This window comes from Haliaeetus albicilla, chromosome W (assembly GCF_947461875.1).
Source record: "Haliaeetus albicilla chromosome W, bHalAlb1.1, whole genome shotgun sequence".
In the NCBI taxonomy this organism is placed as follows: domain Eukaryota; kingdom Metazoa; phylum Chordata; class Aves; order Accipitriformes; family Accipitridae; genus Haliaeetus; species Haliaeetus albicilla.
The window spans coordinates 38,837,623-38,858,158 of record NC_091515.1 but is presented as its reverse complement, the minus strand read 5'-3'; the positions used below and the strand labels follow the sequence as shown (position 1 = coordinate 38,858,158).

The 20,536-nt window shown below is 43.5% G+C and overlaps 1 protein-coding gene across 3 annotated transcripts in view; it reads right to left on the bottom strand.

The window, feature by feature from the left end:
- LOC138681754 (F-BAR domain only protein 2-like) overlaps positions 1–20,536 on the bottom strand; it is a 128,328-nt gene that overhangs the window by 45,934 nt on the left and 61,858 nt on the right. For all 3 annotated transcript variants that reach the window (XM_069775508.1, XM_069775509.1, XM_069775511.1), the window contains exons 9-10: positions 14,025–14,069; positions 11,529–11,601 (exon numbers count right to left, since the gene is read on the bottom strand). In XM_069775508.1, coding sequence (XP_069631609.1) covers positions 11,529–11,601; positions 14,025–14,069 — 118 coding nt within the window. The remainder of the gene's footprint in view (positions 1–11,528; positions 11,602–14,024; positions 14,070–20,536) is intronic.

Below are 20,536 nucleotides of genomic sequence, written 5' to 3'. Positions count from 1 at the left end.
ATGGCAGATCTAGTATCATTCAGAGGATTGACAGCATCACAGGATCCATTCTCAAGATACAAAACAAAACTCAATAGTCTGCAATGCTGGTGAAGTGGAAAATGAGGACATCGGGTTTTAGATGGATGTGCTTTTACATTGCTAGATGCATAATCTTTCTTTTAAGATTAAAGAATTAGGTCATGCTTCTACTATAAGGTAACATATTTCAGTAAATAGGGACTCTGTAAGGGAATTTCAGGATTGTAGCTAAAAACTAAGACAACCAAATCATGCAAAGCAGTGATTAGAAAAAGAAGTGAAATCCTTGACTGAACCTGTAGAGCAATATGTAATAGAATACATTGTGTATGGTATTTCGCAGTGTAAACCCATTACTAGACACAATATCCAGTTTAGATGTTAACACCTTAAAAATCTGTAATGATAAACTGAAAAGCCTACAAAACATGAGTTTTTCTAGGTGTGGAAAGCCTGCCCTACACAAACTTACAGTTTAATTTAACAGGAGATTAAGAAAGGACTTGACCTTTATGTGCAGAGAAGTTTCTGAAGATATAGAGTTCTAATATGTACAGCCTATAACAAGATCATCAGCTGAGGATGACATCAGACAAAATTTAGACTAGCAATAAAATTTTTTAAAGAGGTCATAAATAACTATTATAATATTTAACTTAAGCACATGTCGTGGTTTCAGCCCAGCCGGTAACAAAGCACCACGCAGCCGCTTGCTCGCTCGCTCGCTCACTCTCCCCCCACACCCCGGCCACGGTGGGATGAGGAGGAGAAAATATAAAGGAAGGCTCGTGGGTCGAGACAAGGACTGGGAGGGATCACTCACCAATTATGGTCACGGGCAAAAGACAGGCTCAACTTGAGGAAGAAACAAAAACAATTTTATTTACTACAAATCAAATCAAAACAAGGAAGTAAAATCAAACCTTAGAACACCTTCCCCCCACCCCTCCCTCCTTCCCGCCTCAACTCCCTTCCCGGTTCTCTCTACCTCCTCCCCCCGGCGGCGCAGGGGAACAGGGAATGGGGGTTGGGGTCAGCTCGCCACACATTGTCTCTGCCCCTCCTTCCTCCCCAGGGGGAGGACTCCTCACCCTCTTCCCCTGCTCCACCGTGGGTCCTTCCCACAGGAGACAGTCCTTCACAAATGCCTCCAACGTGAGTCCTTTCTGCGAGCTGCAGTTCCTCACAAACTTCCCTGGCATGGGTCCTTTCTGCGGGTTCCAGTTCTTCCCGAACTTCCCTGGCGTGTGGGTCCTCTCCGCGGGCCGATCTTCAGTCACAAACTGCTCCAGCGCAGGCTTTCCCATGGAGTCACGGCCATCTTCAGGGGCCTCCGCTCCACCGTTCACCCTCCATGGGCTGCAGGGGGACAGCCTGCCGTCTCACCACGGGCTGCAGGGGCATCAGCCTCCTCGGGTGCCCCTCCTCCTCCCCCTCCTTCTTTACTGACCTTGGTATCTGCATAGATGTCCCTCTCACGTTCCAATCCCTCTACCAACGGCAGGCTCCCCTTCTTAAATCTGTTCTCCCAGAGGCGCTACCGCCGTCACTGATTGGGTCGGCCTGGGCCAGAGGCGGGTCTGACTTGGAGTCGGGGGAGCTTCTAGCAGCTTTTCACAGGAGCCACCCCTGCGGCCCCCTCCCCCGCTACCAAAAAAACCCCCGTGCTACACAAACCCATAACAGCACATAATGGATCCTCTATTATTTGAAAGCCCTACATTAAAATGTGATGTTCTAGTTAATTTAGAAGTAATGGATTAATGCAAGAATCTCTGTAAAAGCCTATGGCATGTGTTACATAGGAGGTCAATATCATGCAGTCATACTTCATTCTTTCTGACCTCAGCATCTATTCATTTTTGCATTGTGTATAAATACAGAAACAAATAATATAATATAAATCAAGTTTCAGTCCAACTTGTTGAAAGCAAGTCAAATTATTTTCCCATTTCAGAGTGGCTACACTGATTTATATTTTCTGATGATGACATTGTGCCATGAAAAACAAAATTTCTTCTAGAAAGAGACATCCATATTATCTTTCAACATTAAAAAAAAGTCTTTGGGAAAAGACAGCATTTAGAAAAGTATTCAGATCCAATGGACAAGCATACAAAGGTACAAAGTGATTCACATAGTATAGAAGCCAGTTTTCAGCCCTCAGTGCCTGAGAAAATTTTCTCTGTTACAGGTCAAGGAAAAACATGATCTCTCAGTAGGGATACATTGAGTGATACACCTGGGAAGAGTTAATTTGGAGCTTCCTGGCCTTTACTGTCTCCAGAAAACTACTATTAAGAGCCCTGAATCTTTGCTGTGGCCAGATTACATTTCATCATCTGCCAAAGAATGGATGGAAGCAGATGTCTGGTTTGCAAGCAGGCTAATAACATGACATGAGATTAGCTTGAGTAATAGCCCATGTGGTGGCAAAATAATTTTTTTGTTGGACAAGAAAAGCTGACAGCTACAGAACTCAATCATACAACAGTACTCAATACTATCAATATCACTACTTTGCAATTAAGTAAAGGCAAGACACAAAAGGCAAATGATTGAACATACTGTTTTGCAGCTATTTGATACAAGTTTTGCATCACAAAAAAAGTGTAGTAAATAACTTTCCAAAGAGAATGGATTACTTTTTAAAAGGGTACTAAAACTATTTAAAATACTAACATCATCAAATATTTATAACATTTTAATTTAAATATTTTAAACTAAATCATTGTCAGAAAAAATAATTCTTTGTAACAGAATAGTATTCTCAGATTACTGCTCACCAATATCACACTATATACAAAATTTCTCTCACCATTTACTTCAGCATAATAAAGTACAGAAGAGAAGGTAGCAGAAAGATTAAATCACAGAAAGAACAGAAATAGAGAGGAATGACTTAAAAAAAATAACAAATTGGAGCCCTAATGGCATCATGACAGAGAGAAGAAAAAGCATTGTTTAGAAGCATATCACTATTAAAATCAAACACCAAAAGAAAAATAGATATAAGGCACTTTGCATGTGCAAATAATTAGCATCTGCAGTTCTTAGGTCAATAATTTTTCAGCACTGTATTAAAAAACCAAGGCTGGTTAAAAAAAAAATTAATTTAAAAAAGAATGTATACAGATATTGCCACTGATAATATTTCTATATTGCTAAGTATCTGTTAAATCGAAAGCTATTTTCTGTTAAATCAAATACTTCTACTGAGAAAACACATCTAGAAATTATGAAGAAAACACATTGAAATATAGTAACCATAATTCCTAATACATAGAATGCTACCAATCCATCTAAGAGAGCATGCAATCAATATGACAAAGGGTATAGCTGGGTGTATTGGGTTTGCGTGGCAAGGTTTTGGTAGCAGGGGGGCTACAGGGGTGGTTTCCTCAGCTTCCCCTATGTCCAACAGAGCCAGTTCCAGCCGGCTGCAAGACAGACCCACCGCTGGCCAAGGCCAAGCCAATCAGCGATAGTGGTAGTGTCGGGGGATGCAACGGGTCTGCGGAATGCCTGACAGTTCGAGAACAGCGTGACCTTGAGCAGATTGTAGTGTATCCTTGAAAGTCTGGAAAGATCAGAGAAGAGCGGTACAAAAACAAGATAGTGATAAGAAGAACCGTCCTGACAAACTCACCAATCATGAATTGTTAGTTACTAACTAAACCAATCGTATACTAACACATACTCTGAAGAAGGGGATAAAAAGGTGTGTTAGAACAATAAAGTAGCCATTTTGCATGATCTATTACTTGTCGTGTCCGTCTCTACCGCAACAAATGGTGACCCCGATGCGTCTGAGCGAACAGATCATTTAAAGGTGATAAATCCAGCACTAGCAAGAAGTATACCGGCGGCAACGAGAGCTGCAAAAGAGTATACCGGCAGCGAGACAAGCTGTGGAGACGGAGCCCAGTGAAGCTGAAAGCAGTGGGAATCTGCCTGGTCTGGACCTGAGCCTAGACACCTAATAAGGTGAGCCACCGGGGACTAACTGTTAGAATGGGGCAGCAATTAACAAAAGAAAAGGAGACGATTTTGTCTACCTGGAAAGCCCTATTAAAAAGAAAAGGGGTTAAAACCCCAGAACAAAGCCTGAAAAGGATTTTAATATGGTGTAAGATGCAAGGCTTTCAAGCCACAACAGTTACTGCATTCAGTGTGGCTGCATGGCAAGCAGTGGGATGGAAAATGTTTGGTGAGATCTCTAAAGGACAGAAAGAGCTGTGTAAGTTGGCGATCGTATGGCGTCTATTACGCGAGACCCTGAAGGAATGGAAAGCAGAATGTGATGCAAAAGATCAGCAAAAGAAAGATGAGAAATCAGAAAATGTTAGCAATGAAAAAGTTTCTGCTCAAGTAACAGCTGCGGCCGATGCTGCAATCTCAGCAGTTGCGGGCAGAAAACCCCTCACGGGCAAAATCAGATCATGCCCTTATCCACCTCCTCCTCCTACGCCATTAATTACTTTACTGGGCGATGAGGGGCCCTCCTCACGTACTGGTGCGGCAGCGGAAGGGGTGACTCCATCAGCCCCCCCCGAGGAGAAAAATGTGGCGATTAACACCGAGCCAGAAAGTGCGGGCCGTACTGAATGTGAGGGCCGAACGGAAAGTGAGAGCCAAAATGAAACTGAGGCAGAAAAATCTCTAATTGACGCTATGCGATCTCTGCAGCTCGCAGATAAAACCATACCGAAAGAACCCCTGCCATGGACTCTCCCTCCATCCACAATAACTGTAGTCCTGAGATCCCCTGATCAATTTTGGGAGGGAGTTAGAAGATATGCTGCCGACTCTGGCAACTGGGATCTAGTAGAACGCCTCAGCCCGTGCTCTCTAACACCAGCATTTCTAAAGCCTCTAGATAATGCAGCAGAGGCTCCTGTTACATTTCCTGTTTTCAAAGCTGCTGCAGGCACAAACCGGCATGATGAGCACAATCCAATCGGCTGGAAAGTAGTGCAGGATTTGCAGAATAAAGTACAAAAATTTGGAATCAATTCTCCTGAGGTGATGCAACTTATTCGTATAATCAGCACAGATCTGCTGTGTCCATATGACATTATGCATCTCGTGCAAGTGCTGTTTCAGCCCATACAATTGCAAGTGTTTCAATCTACTTGGAGGCAGATGGCACACGCAGCAGCACAGCATAATTTACAACTGCCACAGGGTGACCCGAGATTAGGCCTTGGAGAGGATGCTTTGCTTGGTGAAGGGCAGTATAGTAACCCTCAGCTGCAGGCTACATGGCCTCCGATTGTTCTTGAACAGGCACAAAATATAGTCCTTATGGCATTAAAGCGAACCATGGACACGGCAGCTCCGAAGCAAAAATATATCGCTATCCACCAAGGCCCCAGAGAACCCTTTTTACAGTTTGTAGAAAAAATATCTGCCGCCCTGGAAAAACAGGTAGAAGATGAGGTCTTAAGGCAAATGCTACGCAAACAGTTAGCAAAAGATAATGCTAATGAGGACTGTCAAAAGATAATAGAGGCTTTACCAGGAGATCCTTCTGTTCCCGACATGGTAGCTGCATGTTCTAAAGTTGGGACACTGGAACACACGGCGGCTGTCCTCTCGGCAGCGCATGTGGCCGCCCTAGCCAATGCTGTGAGAAATTCAGGAAAATGCTTTGGGTGTGGCAGAGAAGGGCACATCAATGTAACTTCTCCACACAAAACATCATCAGGTAAACAACCAGTGAACAACTCACTGGAGATTAATTGCAACAAATGCGGAAAATTACGACATTTTGCAAAACAATGTTGTTCCAAATTTCATGCTAATGGGCAGCCGTTACAGGGAAACCACAAAAAGAGCGCGAGAGTGCCCGCGAGGACAACAAGTCCCCTCCCGACAGCCGGCCACCTCCCCTCTGCGAACAATTGTCAGCCACAACAGCTGGCTCAGCAGGGCTGGATGTATCCACCGCCGACACAGTAACTCTAGTCACGAACGACATCGTTAAGGTCCCTTTTAATGCAAGGGGTCCTATCAGACGAGGACTGAGTGCACTGCTATTGGGAAGATCAAGTAGCACGTTAAATGGAATAATTGTACGTGTGGGAGTTATTGATGCTGATTTTACAGGTCAAATTTGCGCGATGGTTTCGACCCCCTACCCACCAGTAACAATCCCTAAAGGTACTCGTATTGCTCAATTTGTTCCTTTTTCGAGTTCTATTTCAAAAGCAGAACAGCGACTGCGATGCGATGGAGGCTTCAGCTCTGCGGGACCCCCTCAGTTCTGCTCGTCTCAGACTGTCTCATCATCCCGACCACATATGACGTGCACGCTGTCAAATCACGGAAGATCTCCGACTACAGTAAGGCTTGCAGGGCTCCTGGACACCGGAGCCGATGTGACTATTATTGCCGATTATCTGTGGCCGTCCACCTGGCCCACAGAGGAGGCTGGTATGGGAGTAGTGGGGCTGGGAGGCTCTGCGCGAGCAAAGACGGCAGACACACCAGTTCTGATTACCAATCCTGAGGGACAACAAGCAGTTATTAAACCATATGTGACGGCAGCTCCCCTCAATTTATGGGGGAGGGATTGCTTGTCGCAGTGGGGGGTGAGAATTACCACGGATTTTTAACGAGGGCCACTGTGCTGCAGGGTGTTAGACAACCCACGCTTGTTTTAACCTGGTTAACAAATAACCCTGTGTGGGTGGATCAGTGGCCCCTGCCAATTGAAAAATTAAAGGCCCTGCAAGAATTAGTGGCAGAACAACTAGCTGCCGGACACATTGAATCATCTCACAGTCCATGGAATACTCCAGTGTTTGTGATAAAAAAGAAATCAGGTAAATGGCGATTTTTGCATGACCTGCGGCAAGTCAATGCTGTCATGGCCACGATGGGGGCTCTGCAACCAGGCATGCCTTCACCTGCCATGATCCCTCAAGACTGGGAAATCATTGTCATGGACCTTAAGGATTGTTTTTTTACAATTCCATTAGCTTCCCAAGACAAAGAAAAATTTGCATTTTCTGTGCCTTCTATCAATCATGCAGAACCGGCAAAAAGATATCAATGGAGAGTTCTGCCGCAGGGCATGAAAAATTCACCAACCATTTGTCAATGGTTTGTTGCACAAGCTCTGTCACCTGTAAGGGAAAAATTCCCTACTAGTTATTGTTATCACTATATGGATGACATTCTGTTAGCATCAGACAACAAGGAGCAGTTGAATGACATGAAAAATTTGGCCATGAATTCGCTACAACAATATGGGTTAGTTATTGCCCCTGAAAAAGTGCAAAAAATAGCACCCTGGAAATATTTGGGAATGACAATTACAAGCAAGCAGGTTGTGCACCAACCTGTGAAACTTAACCTTGTGGTTAAGACACTCAGTGATGTACAGAAATTAATGGGATCCTTGAACTGGATCAGGCCCTATCTTGGACTGACCAATTCGCAGTTACAACCTTTATTGGAATTATTAAAAAATTCCAATGATCCAACAGAACCCAGAATATTAAATAAGGAAGCGTTAAATGTAATTCACACGGTGGAACAATGTATATACAAGAAATTTGTTTCTCGAATAGATCTGTCTCAATTGGTACAATTCTTTGTACTAATTGACAAAACTGTGCCATTTGGTGCTTTAGTGCAGTGGAATTCTGAGTGGGATGACCCATTACATATTTTAGAATGAATATTTTTGTCATTCCGGCCATGAAAAACTGCTCCTGGCTTGTTTGAACTTATTGCTGATGTAATCATAAAAGCCAGAAAACGATGTGTAGAACTAACAGGACGTGATCCAGCCACGATTGGTTTACCTGTTCAAAATTGGTATTTTGAATGGTGTCTGGCAAACAATTACGAGCTGCAAGTGGCCATGGCGGGTTTTCAACGGCAGATCTCGTATCATCTACCGTCACACCCGCTACTGAAATTTGCTCAAGAAATACCATTTGGTCAGAAATATTTAAGCCAGCCAGAACCTGTGAAAGGCCCCACTGTCTTTACAGATGGTTCTGGAAAAAACAGGTAAAGCAGCAGTAGTATGGTATGAAAACAACAACTGGAAAAGCAAAGTAGTATATCAAAATGGTTCTCCACAAGTAGTAGAGCTGCGTGCACATGGCACGTTGAAGCGGCTGCTTCAAAAACAAAAAGGGGGAATGATTGGGGAGCCACCACAGGCATGTTTAGATAAAGCAGTTTATGTTCTTAACTCTCTCCGTTATGGGGATAATTCTTCCCTACCTCCTCTTTCTCAACACTTCTCTCTTTTCAACACAGAATTTACAAAAGGGTATCAAAGTACATGTTAAAGATTTAGTTAACTGGTCAGTGGAGTGGACCATGTGAGCTATTAACCTGGGGGCAAGGTTATGCTTGTGTTTCCACAGATACAGGCCCACAATGGACTCCCGCTCGATTTGTACGACCATCATCATCTGGAACATCCCAGAGGGTGCGGCAATATAAATACCACCTCAACCAAAAACTAAGTGTAGGTCACCTTGGCCAATATAACAGGTCAAGATTCTCTGTGCATCGCAACCGCATCACAAAGCCCATGAACCAATAGACAGGATGGCTATGACTCGTGCAGCGCGCCTGGCCAGCGAGCGCATGCGTCATAGGTTGCAACTGAGGCGGATTTTGGCACCCGCTGGCCACGTGTGCTGAAATCCGTTCCTCTGCAAATGTATAAATACCGGGATTTTCCGAAGAGCATCGGGCTGGTGTACGGCGAGGCCATCGTTGCCTCCGTGGGGACGCCCACATAAAGCTGGCACCTACCGATTGCTGGGCTGAGTTTGCGGAGCAAGACGGCACAAGAATGTACAGATGGTTCATCTACCTCACAGTCCTCGGATGGACGTACTCATGGATACCACCGCAAACCAAAGAAAACATCTGGATGACCCTGGCTGACGTGACCGGACAAGATTGCTTATACCTTAGTACAGCAACACCAAGCAATCCCTTTTTCATAGGTTTAATAGGGGGTCCCACTGACATCAATAAAGTTTAAGAACTTATTGATGGAGACCCCTGTGCAGCAGGTCATGGACTCAATGGATGGGAATGCCTGGTTTCCACAGATCGGGCATTCACCCTCATTGCCACCCCAGGAATCACAAACTCTGGGGTCCCTGAATACAGACTGGTGTAGTATTATCTGATTTACTGCTAGACTTTGATAGTGTCAGACATGCTACGCTACAAAATAGAGCTGCAATTGATTTCTTGCTTTTAGCACAAGGACATGGTTGTGATGAGTTTGAAGGGATGTGTTGTATGAATTTATCCGATCACTCAGAATCCATTTTCAGTAGTATTCAACAATTAAAGAAGGGAGTCAGGAAGCTGACAGAAAGCGATGAATTAGATGGGCTGACAAAGATGTTCGAGGGTTGGGGATTGTCTGGATGGTTGATATCTCTGCTCAAGACTGTGGGGGTAGTGATCTTGATTGCGATAACTATGCTCCTGATGTTGCCCTGTCTTTTCAGCCTTCTGCAAAGGGCCCTGCAGAGGGCAGCCGGGACAATATTTTTAGCACAAATACAAAAAGGGGGAATTGTCGGGGGATGCAACGGGTCTGCGGAATGCCTGACAGTTCGAGAACAGCGTGACCTTGAGCAGATTGTAGTGTATCCTTGAAAGTCTGGAAAGATCAGAGAAGAGCGGTACAAAAACAAGATAGTGATAAGAAGAACCGTCCTGACAAACTCACCAATCATGAATTGTTAGTTACTAACTAAACCAATCATATACTAACACATACTCTGAAGAAGGGGATAAAAAGGTGTGTTAGAACAATAAAGTAGCCATTTTGCATGATCTATTACTTGTCGTGTCCGTCTCTACCGCAACATGGTAGCACTTCTGTGATAACATATTTAAGAAGGGGTAAAAAACCCCTGTGCAACATCAACTGCAGCTGGAGAGAGAAGTGAGAACATGTGAGAGAAACAACCCTGCAGACACCAAGGTAAGTGAAGAAGGAGGGGGAGGAGGTGCTCCAGGTGCCACAGCAGAGATTCCCCTGCAGCCCATGGGGAAGACCATGGTGAGGCAGGCTGTCCCCCTGCAGCCCATGGAGGTCCATGGTGGAGCAGATATCCACCTGCAGCCTGTGGAGGACCCCATGCCGGACCAGGTGGATGCCTAAAGGAGGCTGTGACCCCGTGGGAAGCCCGTGCTGGAGCAGGCTCCTGGCAGGACCTGCAGACCCGTGGAGAGAGAAGCCCACGTTGGAGCAGGTTTGCTGGCAGGACTTGTGACCCCGTGGGGGACCCACGCTGGAGTAGTGTGCTCCTGAAGGACTGCAGCCCATGGAAGGGACCCATGCTGGAGCAGTTCGTGAAGAACTGCAGCCTGTGGGGAGGACCCATGTTGGAGAATCATAGAATCATTTAGGTTGGAAAAGACCTTTAAGATCATCAAGTCAAACCATCAACCATGCCCCCTAAACCATGTCCTGAAGTGCCTTGTCTACATGCTTTCTGAATACCTCCAGGGATGGTGACTCAACCACTTCCCTGGGCAGCCTGAAGTTTGTGGAGGACTGTCTCCCATGGGAGGGACCCCACGCCGGAGCAGGGGAAGAGTGTGAGGAGTCCTGCCCCTGAAGAGGAAGGAGTGGCAGAGAAGTGTGATGAACTGATCGCAACCCCCATTCCCCATCCCCCTGCGCTGCTGTGGGGGGTAGGTAGAGAATCCGGGAGTGAAGCTGTGCCTGGAAAGAAGGGAGGGGTGGGGGGAAGGTGTTTTAAGATTTGGGTTTATTTCTCATTACCCTACTCTGGCTTGATTGGCAATAAATTAAATTCATTTTCCCCAAGTCGAGTCTGTTTTGCCCGTGATAGTAATTGGTTGAGTGATCTCTCCCTGTCCTTATCTCAACCCATGAGCCCTTTGTTATATTTTCTCTCCCCTGTCCAGCTGAGGAGGGGGAGTGATAGAGCGGCTTTGGTGGGCACCTGGCATCCAGCCAGGGTCAACCCACCACACTGGGACATCAATCATGAGTTAGAATGATGGTCTTTCAGAAATGAATGTGCACACAATTTACTGAAAAAAAAAAAAAATTCAAAAATTTTTCTGTCCTATACAGTACACAAAAGTTTTTCCAACAAAAGAATAAATGAAGCTTCAGTTCTGCAAACACAAGCATACAGTACTTTGTCCACATACAGAGCTACTATTTCGTTAGGAGTACACATGAGAATCACGTTATCTACATTGTTCAAATGTAGAACAAGGGAGAACTACTTACCTATGCAGAGGAAAGAATGAAACATGAGTAGACTACTATGAATACATTTATATTATTTCCTTTAAATCCTTAGTTACAAAAAACTTAAATAGCTGTGATGTTTTCATATTCATAGCATTCCTCTAAACTTCTGTTATAAAACCATTTTTTTGTTAAACATCAGCTAATGTTTATCTCCAGACATTCACTAGTTTTCATACAAGACAAGGCTTCAAGCTGGAAATATACTTACACAGACTCAGTATCTTTTTCTTTTTTCATTATTCCTGATAAACCAAAAGGCTTCCTCTTCCGTGATTTTATCCCTATGAAACAAACACTTATCATTTAAAGATCAAAGAGATGAGTATATATTTAGCAATGTCAAACACTGGTGCATACCAATGCCAATACCTTTTAAATGCTGCCATGATGAGTGATACAAAAATCTAACAGTGGAGGTAGGCATGGAGCCAAACTAAGGGAACACGAGAAAAAACTAAGGGAACACTATTCCAATATGTTGTTCAGTAACACAATGTGCTGGTTTTGGCTGGGATAGAGTTAATTTTCTTCACAGTAGCCAGTATGTATGGGGCTATATTTTGGATTTGTGCTGGAAACAGTGTTGATAACTCAGGGATGTTTTCATTACTGCTGAGCAGTGCTTACACAGAGTCAAGGCCTTTTCTGCTTCTCACACCACCCCACCAGTGAGTAGGCTGGGGGTACCCAAGAAGTTAGTTGGGAGGGGACACAGCTGGGGGGACAGCTGACCCCAACTGACCAAAGGGGTATTCCAGACCATATGACATCATGCTCAGCATATAAAGCTGGGGGAAGAAGAAGGAAAGGGGGACATTTGGAGTGCTGGTGTTTGTCTTCCCAAGTAACTGTTACACACGATGGAGCCCTGCTTTCCTGGAGATGGCTGAACACCTGCCTGCTGGTGGGAAGCAGTGATTGAATTCCTTGTTTTGCTTTTCTTGTGTGCGTGGTTTTTGCTTTACCTATTAAACGGTCTTTATCTCAGCCCATACGTTTTCTCACTTTTACCCTGCTGATTCTCTTTCTCCATCCCACTGTGAGGGGAGTGAGCAAGCGGCTGTGTGGGGCTGAGCTGCCTACCAAGGTTAAACCACATCAGCTTCATACAAAAAAAAAATTAAAATATGGTTTAAGCAACACATTAATAACATAAGTCTTTATAAAACCGATCTGCATTGTACATCCAACTCTCCAAGCTGGGTATGCTAGACTGTCACTTATTTTATAGAAGATGGGTGCACGGCCAGTTTTGAGGAAAGGGACTCTGCTCACAGAAACTCAACAGGAGCTATTGCTCCAGCCAATCCTGAATAGCCAACGCACTTGGATCAGAAACTGAACCCTGCCTCTCTCAGCTACTGCAGTTCAACATCCTGTTCTTATTTCCCTGCATGTTCCCAGTAGCTGCAAGCCCCTGTCTCTCCTAAAAAGTAGGATCTTCGTCCTGTAAAAATGAGAATGTCTCTTGGCTTCCCAGCTGATGCTGAGTTCATGATTTCCCAGTGCTGTAGCCAGCTCTAATGCTGGCTCCCACTGAGTCTGGAACCATGTCTCCTCTCTGTCTTTTCTTCCCTGTTTTTAGCACTGGATATATATAGCTTTAGTACAGAAAAAAAGTTTGCTTTCATACCCATTTAATGTACTAAAATTAAAATACATTTAAATATTCCATCAGACTTACTGTCATGTCTGCTTCTCTCCCCAATTTTTACTGAATCAAAATAGACTGCCACACTTTAAACAAAATGACTGAGTGCAAGCATCTGATCCAATTAGTCTACAGTTTTGTTTTGATGTAAGATACTACCTACAGCAAGCTTTTGAGCAAAATGGTGGAAATAATTTGGTTTCCAAAATTTAATGACTGACAATTTGAGCACATCATTAAAAAAACCACTATATTCCCCTTTACAGAAATACATTACACGGCACATAAGGAATCTCTTCACTTTTAGAAATTTTCAGGGTGAAATAACTCAAAACTTCTCACAAATTAGGTAGCTATAAACTCAACCATATCTTAATAGAGACAGAAATTGCTCCAAAATTATTTTTAAATGCTACTCTGGAATTTATTTCCTTTCTGTGCTTTATCCAGCCCCCAAAAATGACAAATGGAATATGAGAGTAGTTTCTGAACATGGATCTTCTCTGCTTCAGTCAAAAAAGATTTTAAGTCTCAGCTGCAATCTTGGCAACTTAAAAGTTGTTGGCTGCTATAGCTATACTGTCAACTCTGTCCCAAAAGTAAATATATAGCTTATGCAGATAAAACAGTTCTTAACCACTTAAAACAATCCCCTAAGCAAAATAAGCAACACCAACAAAGGAAGGCTTTGCAACCATAACGCTGCATTAGAATTGATATAACCAACATGGCAACAATGGAAAGAGCCCGGGCCATGTTTTGACACTTGCAAATTAAGTTACACAGTCATAAGCGAACCAAATCCAAACCTCTGCAAAGACAGGGTCTTAGCCAAAGTATATTTGTAACATTAAAAGTCTCTGACCATCATGCATTAGGCTTATAAAGTATTGTAGGTCTCATTTTCATAGAAGTTTGTTTCTCAAAAGAAAAACAGCTTTTTGGTCTATTGGAATACTTTAAAGTTATACAAATTCACATGTGAATATCCTTCTCAGTTTCAGGTCCTATCCACAGGATTGTTAGGTAAATACTTATGCTACAACAACTCACCTTCAACTGCACTGGATTTGTTACATTCTTCAAATTCAATAGGGCCTTAAAGAAATGACAATGAAGATAAACATTAGGTTAAATTTAATCTCAAATGAAGGTCAAACCCTAAGATATTTTAACAACTATTAATATTTCCTGAAAACACTAAACAATCTAATTAAAAATTTAGGTGGTAACTGAAAACCACAATTACTTTGCCAATGGTCAGATTGCAAAATCATACATGTACAGCAAATCATTAAATATTTTCACTCTTTCATACTAAAATATTAAAATACTAGTGCACATTGTCTAAATACAATTTAATTGCCTATGTTATTACAACCACATAAAACATTTCTAATTTGTTTCCTCTTTTCACTCAAAATTGCATCTATAATATAGTGTAAGGCTTTCATTTTATCTTCTTTTAATGAACAAGAGCTATGTAAAGAAAAATCAAAAAAGAAAAAAGCATAGCTATAGTCCTAATTTTGAGATTTACACTTTTTCTAATTCTGTATTGTTAGTTCCTCTGTTTCCTCTTCATAGCCAATTACCTGGACAGTTAAAAGTGATGTGCAGAATCTTAAATATAGTAATAAAGAAGATAAAAAGCTTCTAAAAAAATCATTAAGACTAAACAGGACTGTCCTGGTTTCAGCTGGGATAGAGTTAATTGTCTTCCAGGCAGCTGGTATAGTGCTATGATTTTGAGTTCAGTATGAGAAGAATGTTGATAACACACTGATGTTTTCAGTTGTTGCCAAGTAATGTTTAGTCTAAAGTCAAGGATTTTTCAGCCTCTCATGCCCAGCCAGCAAGAAGGCTGGAGGGGCATAAGAAGTTGGGAGGGGACACAGCCAGGGCAGCTGACCCAAACTGGCCAACGGGGTATTCCATACCATATGATGTCATGCCTAGTATATAAACTGGGGGGAGTTGGCCTGGGTGGATTGCTGCTCAGGAACTAACTAGGCATTGGTTGGTGGGTGGTGAGCAATTGCATTGTGCATCACTTGTATATTCCAATCCTTTTGTTATTATTGCAATTTTATTATTGTTATTATTATCATTATTAGTTTCTTCTTTTCTGTTCTATTAAACTGTTCTTATCTCAACGCATGAGCTTTATTAGGTTTTTTTTCCCCGTTTCTCTCCCCCATCCCACTGGGTGGTGGGGAGTGAGTGAGCGGCTGCATGGTGCTTAATTGCTGGCTGGGGTTAAACCATGATGTGAGTGACCGAGAGACTGGCAACCATTTTGTCTCAAACAACCAAGCAAGTAGCCGCAAGCAGCCAAAACAGGATGTGCCCTGCAGAGGTGGGGTAGTGAACTGTTTCTGGGAGGCTTTCTAGCGGTTGTGCCTCAAAGAGGCTTTCTGGCAATGGTCTTTCTGGGAAGTTTTCTAGCGGTTGTGCTTCGGATGTTTTGTCACAGGTTCAGAGTTTTGCCACAGGCCCTTACCACAGTGATTGTGTAAACAAGTTAAATGGGATAAGAGGGCATCAGCGACCCCCCCCACTCCCTCCTCAAGAACTTTCGAGAGAACCCCACAACGCTTGCGTGAAGGGCTCTTGGACAAGGGTATAAAAAGGGGGGAGACCAACCCCCAGGCACGTGCCCTGCTGCCTGAGGAATCCGGACAGTTACTACAGAGACTTTTTCCTCACTGGATCCAAGAGTGGTGATACTTACCTTGCCTTTTTTCTCTTTCTTCTCTCTCATCTCTTCTCTTCCTCCTACCATGTTGTTAGGAATATTTTGCTACAGCTGTTAGGTGTCAAGTTTTTTTATTCGAAATATCTGCTACACCAAATTTAGCCACACTTGTGTTATAAGTCAATGTTAAATAAAACATATTTTAAGCATCTAAGAGCCATTGTCATGACTCCTGCCCTGGGAGTCACCGAGCAAAACGGGGTGTTGAAATTTTCCCTGTCCCTCCTGAGTCATTGTTGCAACTCCTGTGTGCAGCAACAGACTATCTAAAAGATTGCCCTTACTGAGTGGGACAGGACACACGACAAGGGACAAAAAAGCAGAGGTTAAACTGGTTAAGTGCCATATCTAAATAAATTCATTATTATGGCTTCCCATTATAGTTGTGTGACAGATGCACTCGATTCCTTAACCAAACTAGCGGTAGTTTGGTACAGGCTCCAAAGCAGGTAAAGGCCCAAGCCGTAACCAGGCCGAGAGGTTCTCTAGTTCCAATCTGTTCTCTGAAAACCCACAAAGGAGCAGAGTGGCACAGTGAGCATCGATGCCTATGAGCTTGGAACACCAATCATGCAATTAACACATGAATAGCAGGTGGTTCTTCCAAGACTCATTTATCAAGGAACAAAGAAAATTGTGGGTACAAGGAGTTTTGTGCATACCTCTCCCATTGTATGCAATTTGACTACGAGCCAACCACTTTATCCCATAAATATGACAGCCTAAGTGAGCCTTCTTTGAGCTCTCCCTCCTAAGCAGCTGGTTGCACAGCGGTGATCTCCCCTTGAGCTGGGACGCCTCTCAAAGTTGCTCCTCAGGCAGAGACCTCTTACCAACTGCAGATCTTTGGTAAACGACTGATATCGCGCATAACCTTGTATTATAGTGTACTAAGATTTTTGTCTTGGCAACTTTGATTCATTGTTATATCCTTTGTGCAGTACAGTAATAGAGCGAACCTTGCCATCGAACTTTGTTAAGTCACACTTTTACAACATCATGTTTCAATAAAACCACTTTTGCTGATACCTTTGACAGTGGTTCTTTAAACGATCTAAATCACCCATTTGCAACAAATTAGCGCAGTCACCAGGATCCTAAATCAGGATTCGCGATAGGATGACACAAGGTAAGTCAGTTGTCATTGCAAACGGCAGTCTTAACCCTCATTCTTTCAATCTCGCTAAGCCTAGAATTTATTTAACCCTGCTATGAACCATTTTAGGGAGCAAAGTTGCAGAAAAACAGTGATTTTCCATAAGACCTTATTGAGGGAGTTAAAAAGGCAGAATCACACCAGCACTTGTGCAAATGCAAAGAAAGCAGAAGACACATGCAAACAGGCACCATTACTTTCAGCCCCTACTAAGAATTAGCCCCTTGGCCTGTATTTGAAACTGTAACTTGCAACTGAAGCAACAAAAGTAAAAACAAAGTTTAGCAAGGCAGCACTGTGACACAAGGGTTATTACTTATCTTTCTATAATCATTTTGATGTAGTATACACAAGTTTATATATACACGTCTCCTGGTTTTGGCTGGGATAGAGTTAATTGTCTTCCTAGTAGCTGGTATAGTGTTATGTTTTGGGTTCAGTATGAGAAGTTGATAAAACTGATGTTTTCAGTTGCAAGAAGGCTGGAGGGGCACAAGATGTTGGGAGGGGACACAGCCAGGGCAGCTGACCCAAAGTGGCCAAAGGGGTATTCCATACCATGTGACGTCACGTCTAGTATATAAACTGGGGGAAGTAGGGTTGGGGGGATCGCCGCTAGGGGACTAACTGGGCATCGGTCAGCGAGTGGTGAGCAATTGCATTGTGCATGACTGGTATATTCCAATCCTTTTATTATTATTATTCTCATTTTATTATTGTTGTTATTATCATTATTAGTTTCTTCCCTTCAGTTCTATTAAACTCTTCTGATCTCAACCCACAAGTTTTACTTCTTTTCCTGATTCCCTCCCCCATCCCACTGGGTGGGGGGGAGTGAGTGAGTGGCTGCATAGTGCTTAGTTACTGGCTGGGGTTAAATCACAACAGTCCATTTTGGCACCCAACGTGGGGCACAAAGGGTTGAGATAACAACAGACCTGACCAGAGCTTGTTAAAACATATTTGTTACAAACATTCATTACGTTGGCTTAATAGTCGCTAGTCACAATGTTGATTTATGAGCATTTAGAGTTGTGGCACTCTAAAAAGGAGTTCTGTTATGTATCGCCTCACTTCCTGTATGTAGTCCCCATGCTGCTGCTTATCATCCGTGGGAGGTGGATTAAGGTTTTCGTTTTAATATATTGTGTAATACTGGCTTATGGTATGATAAAATTATCAGTCGTGGGACTAATCCGGTATTTGCACTCAGCATTGTTGTCACCTCTACACTTCGGGAGCCATCTATGGGAAACTATTAATAATTACACCCTTTACTTTGCTTCCTTGGAGAGCCAATCTATGGGTGAGACACCTATCTTCACCTTTCCCTTCTTCTCTAGTTGTGTGGATTGTCCCGCTCATAGTTCACAAACGAGTTTCACCATGTCTAGTGCACACAGGCGACTCATGGGGGGTTACAAAAGGGACACAGCCTTGCATTGCCTTGAGGCCCTGTCTCTCTGCAGAGATGACTCACAGGGAGCTGTGTAGACAGCTTAGCCCTGGGTTGTCTGATAAACCCTAAACTAAACAGGGCGGTGGCTGTGCCATTCAAAGAACCAAAACCTGAACTGAGCCTTGAAATCCCTTAACAAATAGCATGCCCTGAGTCTCAATCCAACCACTATTCAGTTGCCTCAGGAAGCAAGGTAAAAAAACCAAAACCTGGAGGGTTTCAGCTTCAGTTTCAAATGACAACCTTGTGTATTCAAACAATCACAGACCAGCAAACGAAAGATAAGGGGAAACTCCACTCAGATACACATAATCCATTTAGGCATATATCATAATCCACTCAGGCATAGTCATACACACCATTCCACAAGTCAGGGGATAAAAACTCTAAGATTCAGGTTGGAAATGGGGGAGTCACTTCTCCAGCTATACAGTTGGCTTGTGAAGGAGACCCTTCCCCCCCTTGATGGGGACGCCGGTCAAGGTAGCTTCCCTGGGACTGAGAGCCCTTACCTGGAGGGGTAAGTGAATATTGTTTATGCTTTAGGTTTGTAAATGCGTGTGTGCCTGTGGTTGTGAATCGCTTGTGGTTGTAATAGTGTACTACTCTTGCCTTAAAAATTGCAATAGTGCATTCCTCCATTGTATCTGTAAAACCTGCAATAGTGGCATGGTAAGTCTGTAAGTGAAGTACAAATAAATCATTTGCTTGAACCTTGCAGTTAAGTCTTTTTCCGCCACACTAGTCTAGTTACAATGGCATTTGAGAATTTTGAAAAATTTGAATACCCGTGGAATGTTGAAACCAGCATGGTCCTATTGCTAGGAACTAGCATGTTCCTGAATGTGGTTCAGGCTTGTTTAAGGTTAAACAACTATTTAAGAAGATCACCCAGAGATCTGCCCCGAGGCTGGATAATTATAAATGGCAGGGTGTGTGGGGTAGTATGGGCAAGTACCTAGAAAAGTGGGCACCTCCAATGTTTTGGAAATTCACCCCTGAACAAGTGCAGAATCCTGAAAAACTAGCAGAACATTTGGAAAAAGTATGCTGTCACCCTGGCAACTCCAGAGAGACACAAATCACTGCAATGTGCTGGGGCCTGGCCCATGCCTATCAAGCCCTGTTCAACAACACTCAGTACCCTCAAGGGGAAGAGAAGGTCTCTGGATCTAACAAGGTGACAGGTAGTGTGGCTACCCAAACACCGGCGACTGCTACTGCAAGCGAACCGGCAAACCAAACCGCACCAGAAGAAATATACAAAACAACCAGTTCGTTTAGTGAAGGATGAAGATGAACCAGGGTCATCACAGGAACAGGAGGAAAAGGCAGAACCAGAGGTAATAACCCTGTCCCTATCCTTGAGTGAGCTGCAGGATATGCAAAAAGATTTTGGCCGCTGTATAGGTGAGCACATTATCACCTGGCTGCTCTGATGCTGGGACAATGGGGCTAATAGCTTGGAATTAGAAGGTAGGGAAGCCAAGCAGCTGGGATCGCTTGCCAGGGAAGGTGGCATTGACAAGGCAATTGGAAAAGGGACACAAGACCTCAGCCTCTGGAGGCGACTCCTGTCAAGCGTGAAGGAAAGGTACCCCTTTAAGGAAGATGTTATATGTCAATCAAGCAAGTGGACCGCCATGGAAAAAGGTATCCAATATCTGAGGGAATTAGCCGTGCTAGAGATGATTTATTATGACCCAGACAATGCACAATTACCCAAAGATCCAAACAAAGTCCAATGCACATGACCCATGTGGCAAAAAGTTGTATGGAGTGCACCATCCTCGTATGCCAACCCACTGGCAATAATGACCTGGAAAGACAGAGGCACTGACAGTGGATGAAATGGCTCACCAACTCCAGCAATACAAAGAAAATCCCTCCTCCTCCCTACAAGCCTGCATCTCAGCTGTGGAGAAGCTGTCCTGGGATTTCCAGCAATTGAAAGAGGATATGTCCTATTCCCAACCTGTAAGGACCAATGTCTCAGATATTAGGAGTAAGCGTTCCATTGTCAGAGAAAGAGAACATAGAAGGTACACACCACAAAGTGCCCTGTGGTTCTACCGCTCTGACCATGGAGAGGACATGAGGAAATGAGATGGAAAACCTACCTCGGTCCTAGATGCACGGGTATGCGAGTTGCAAGGAAAAAACACCACAAAAGGGGATTCTACCAGGAAAAA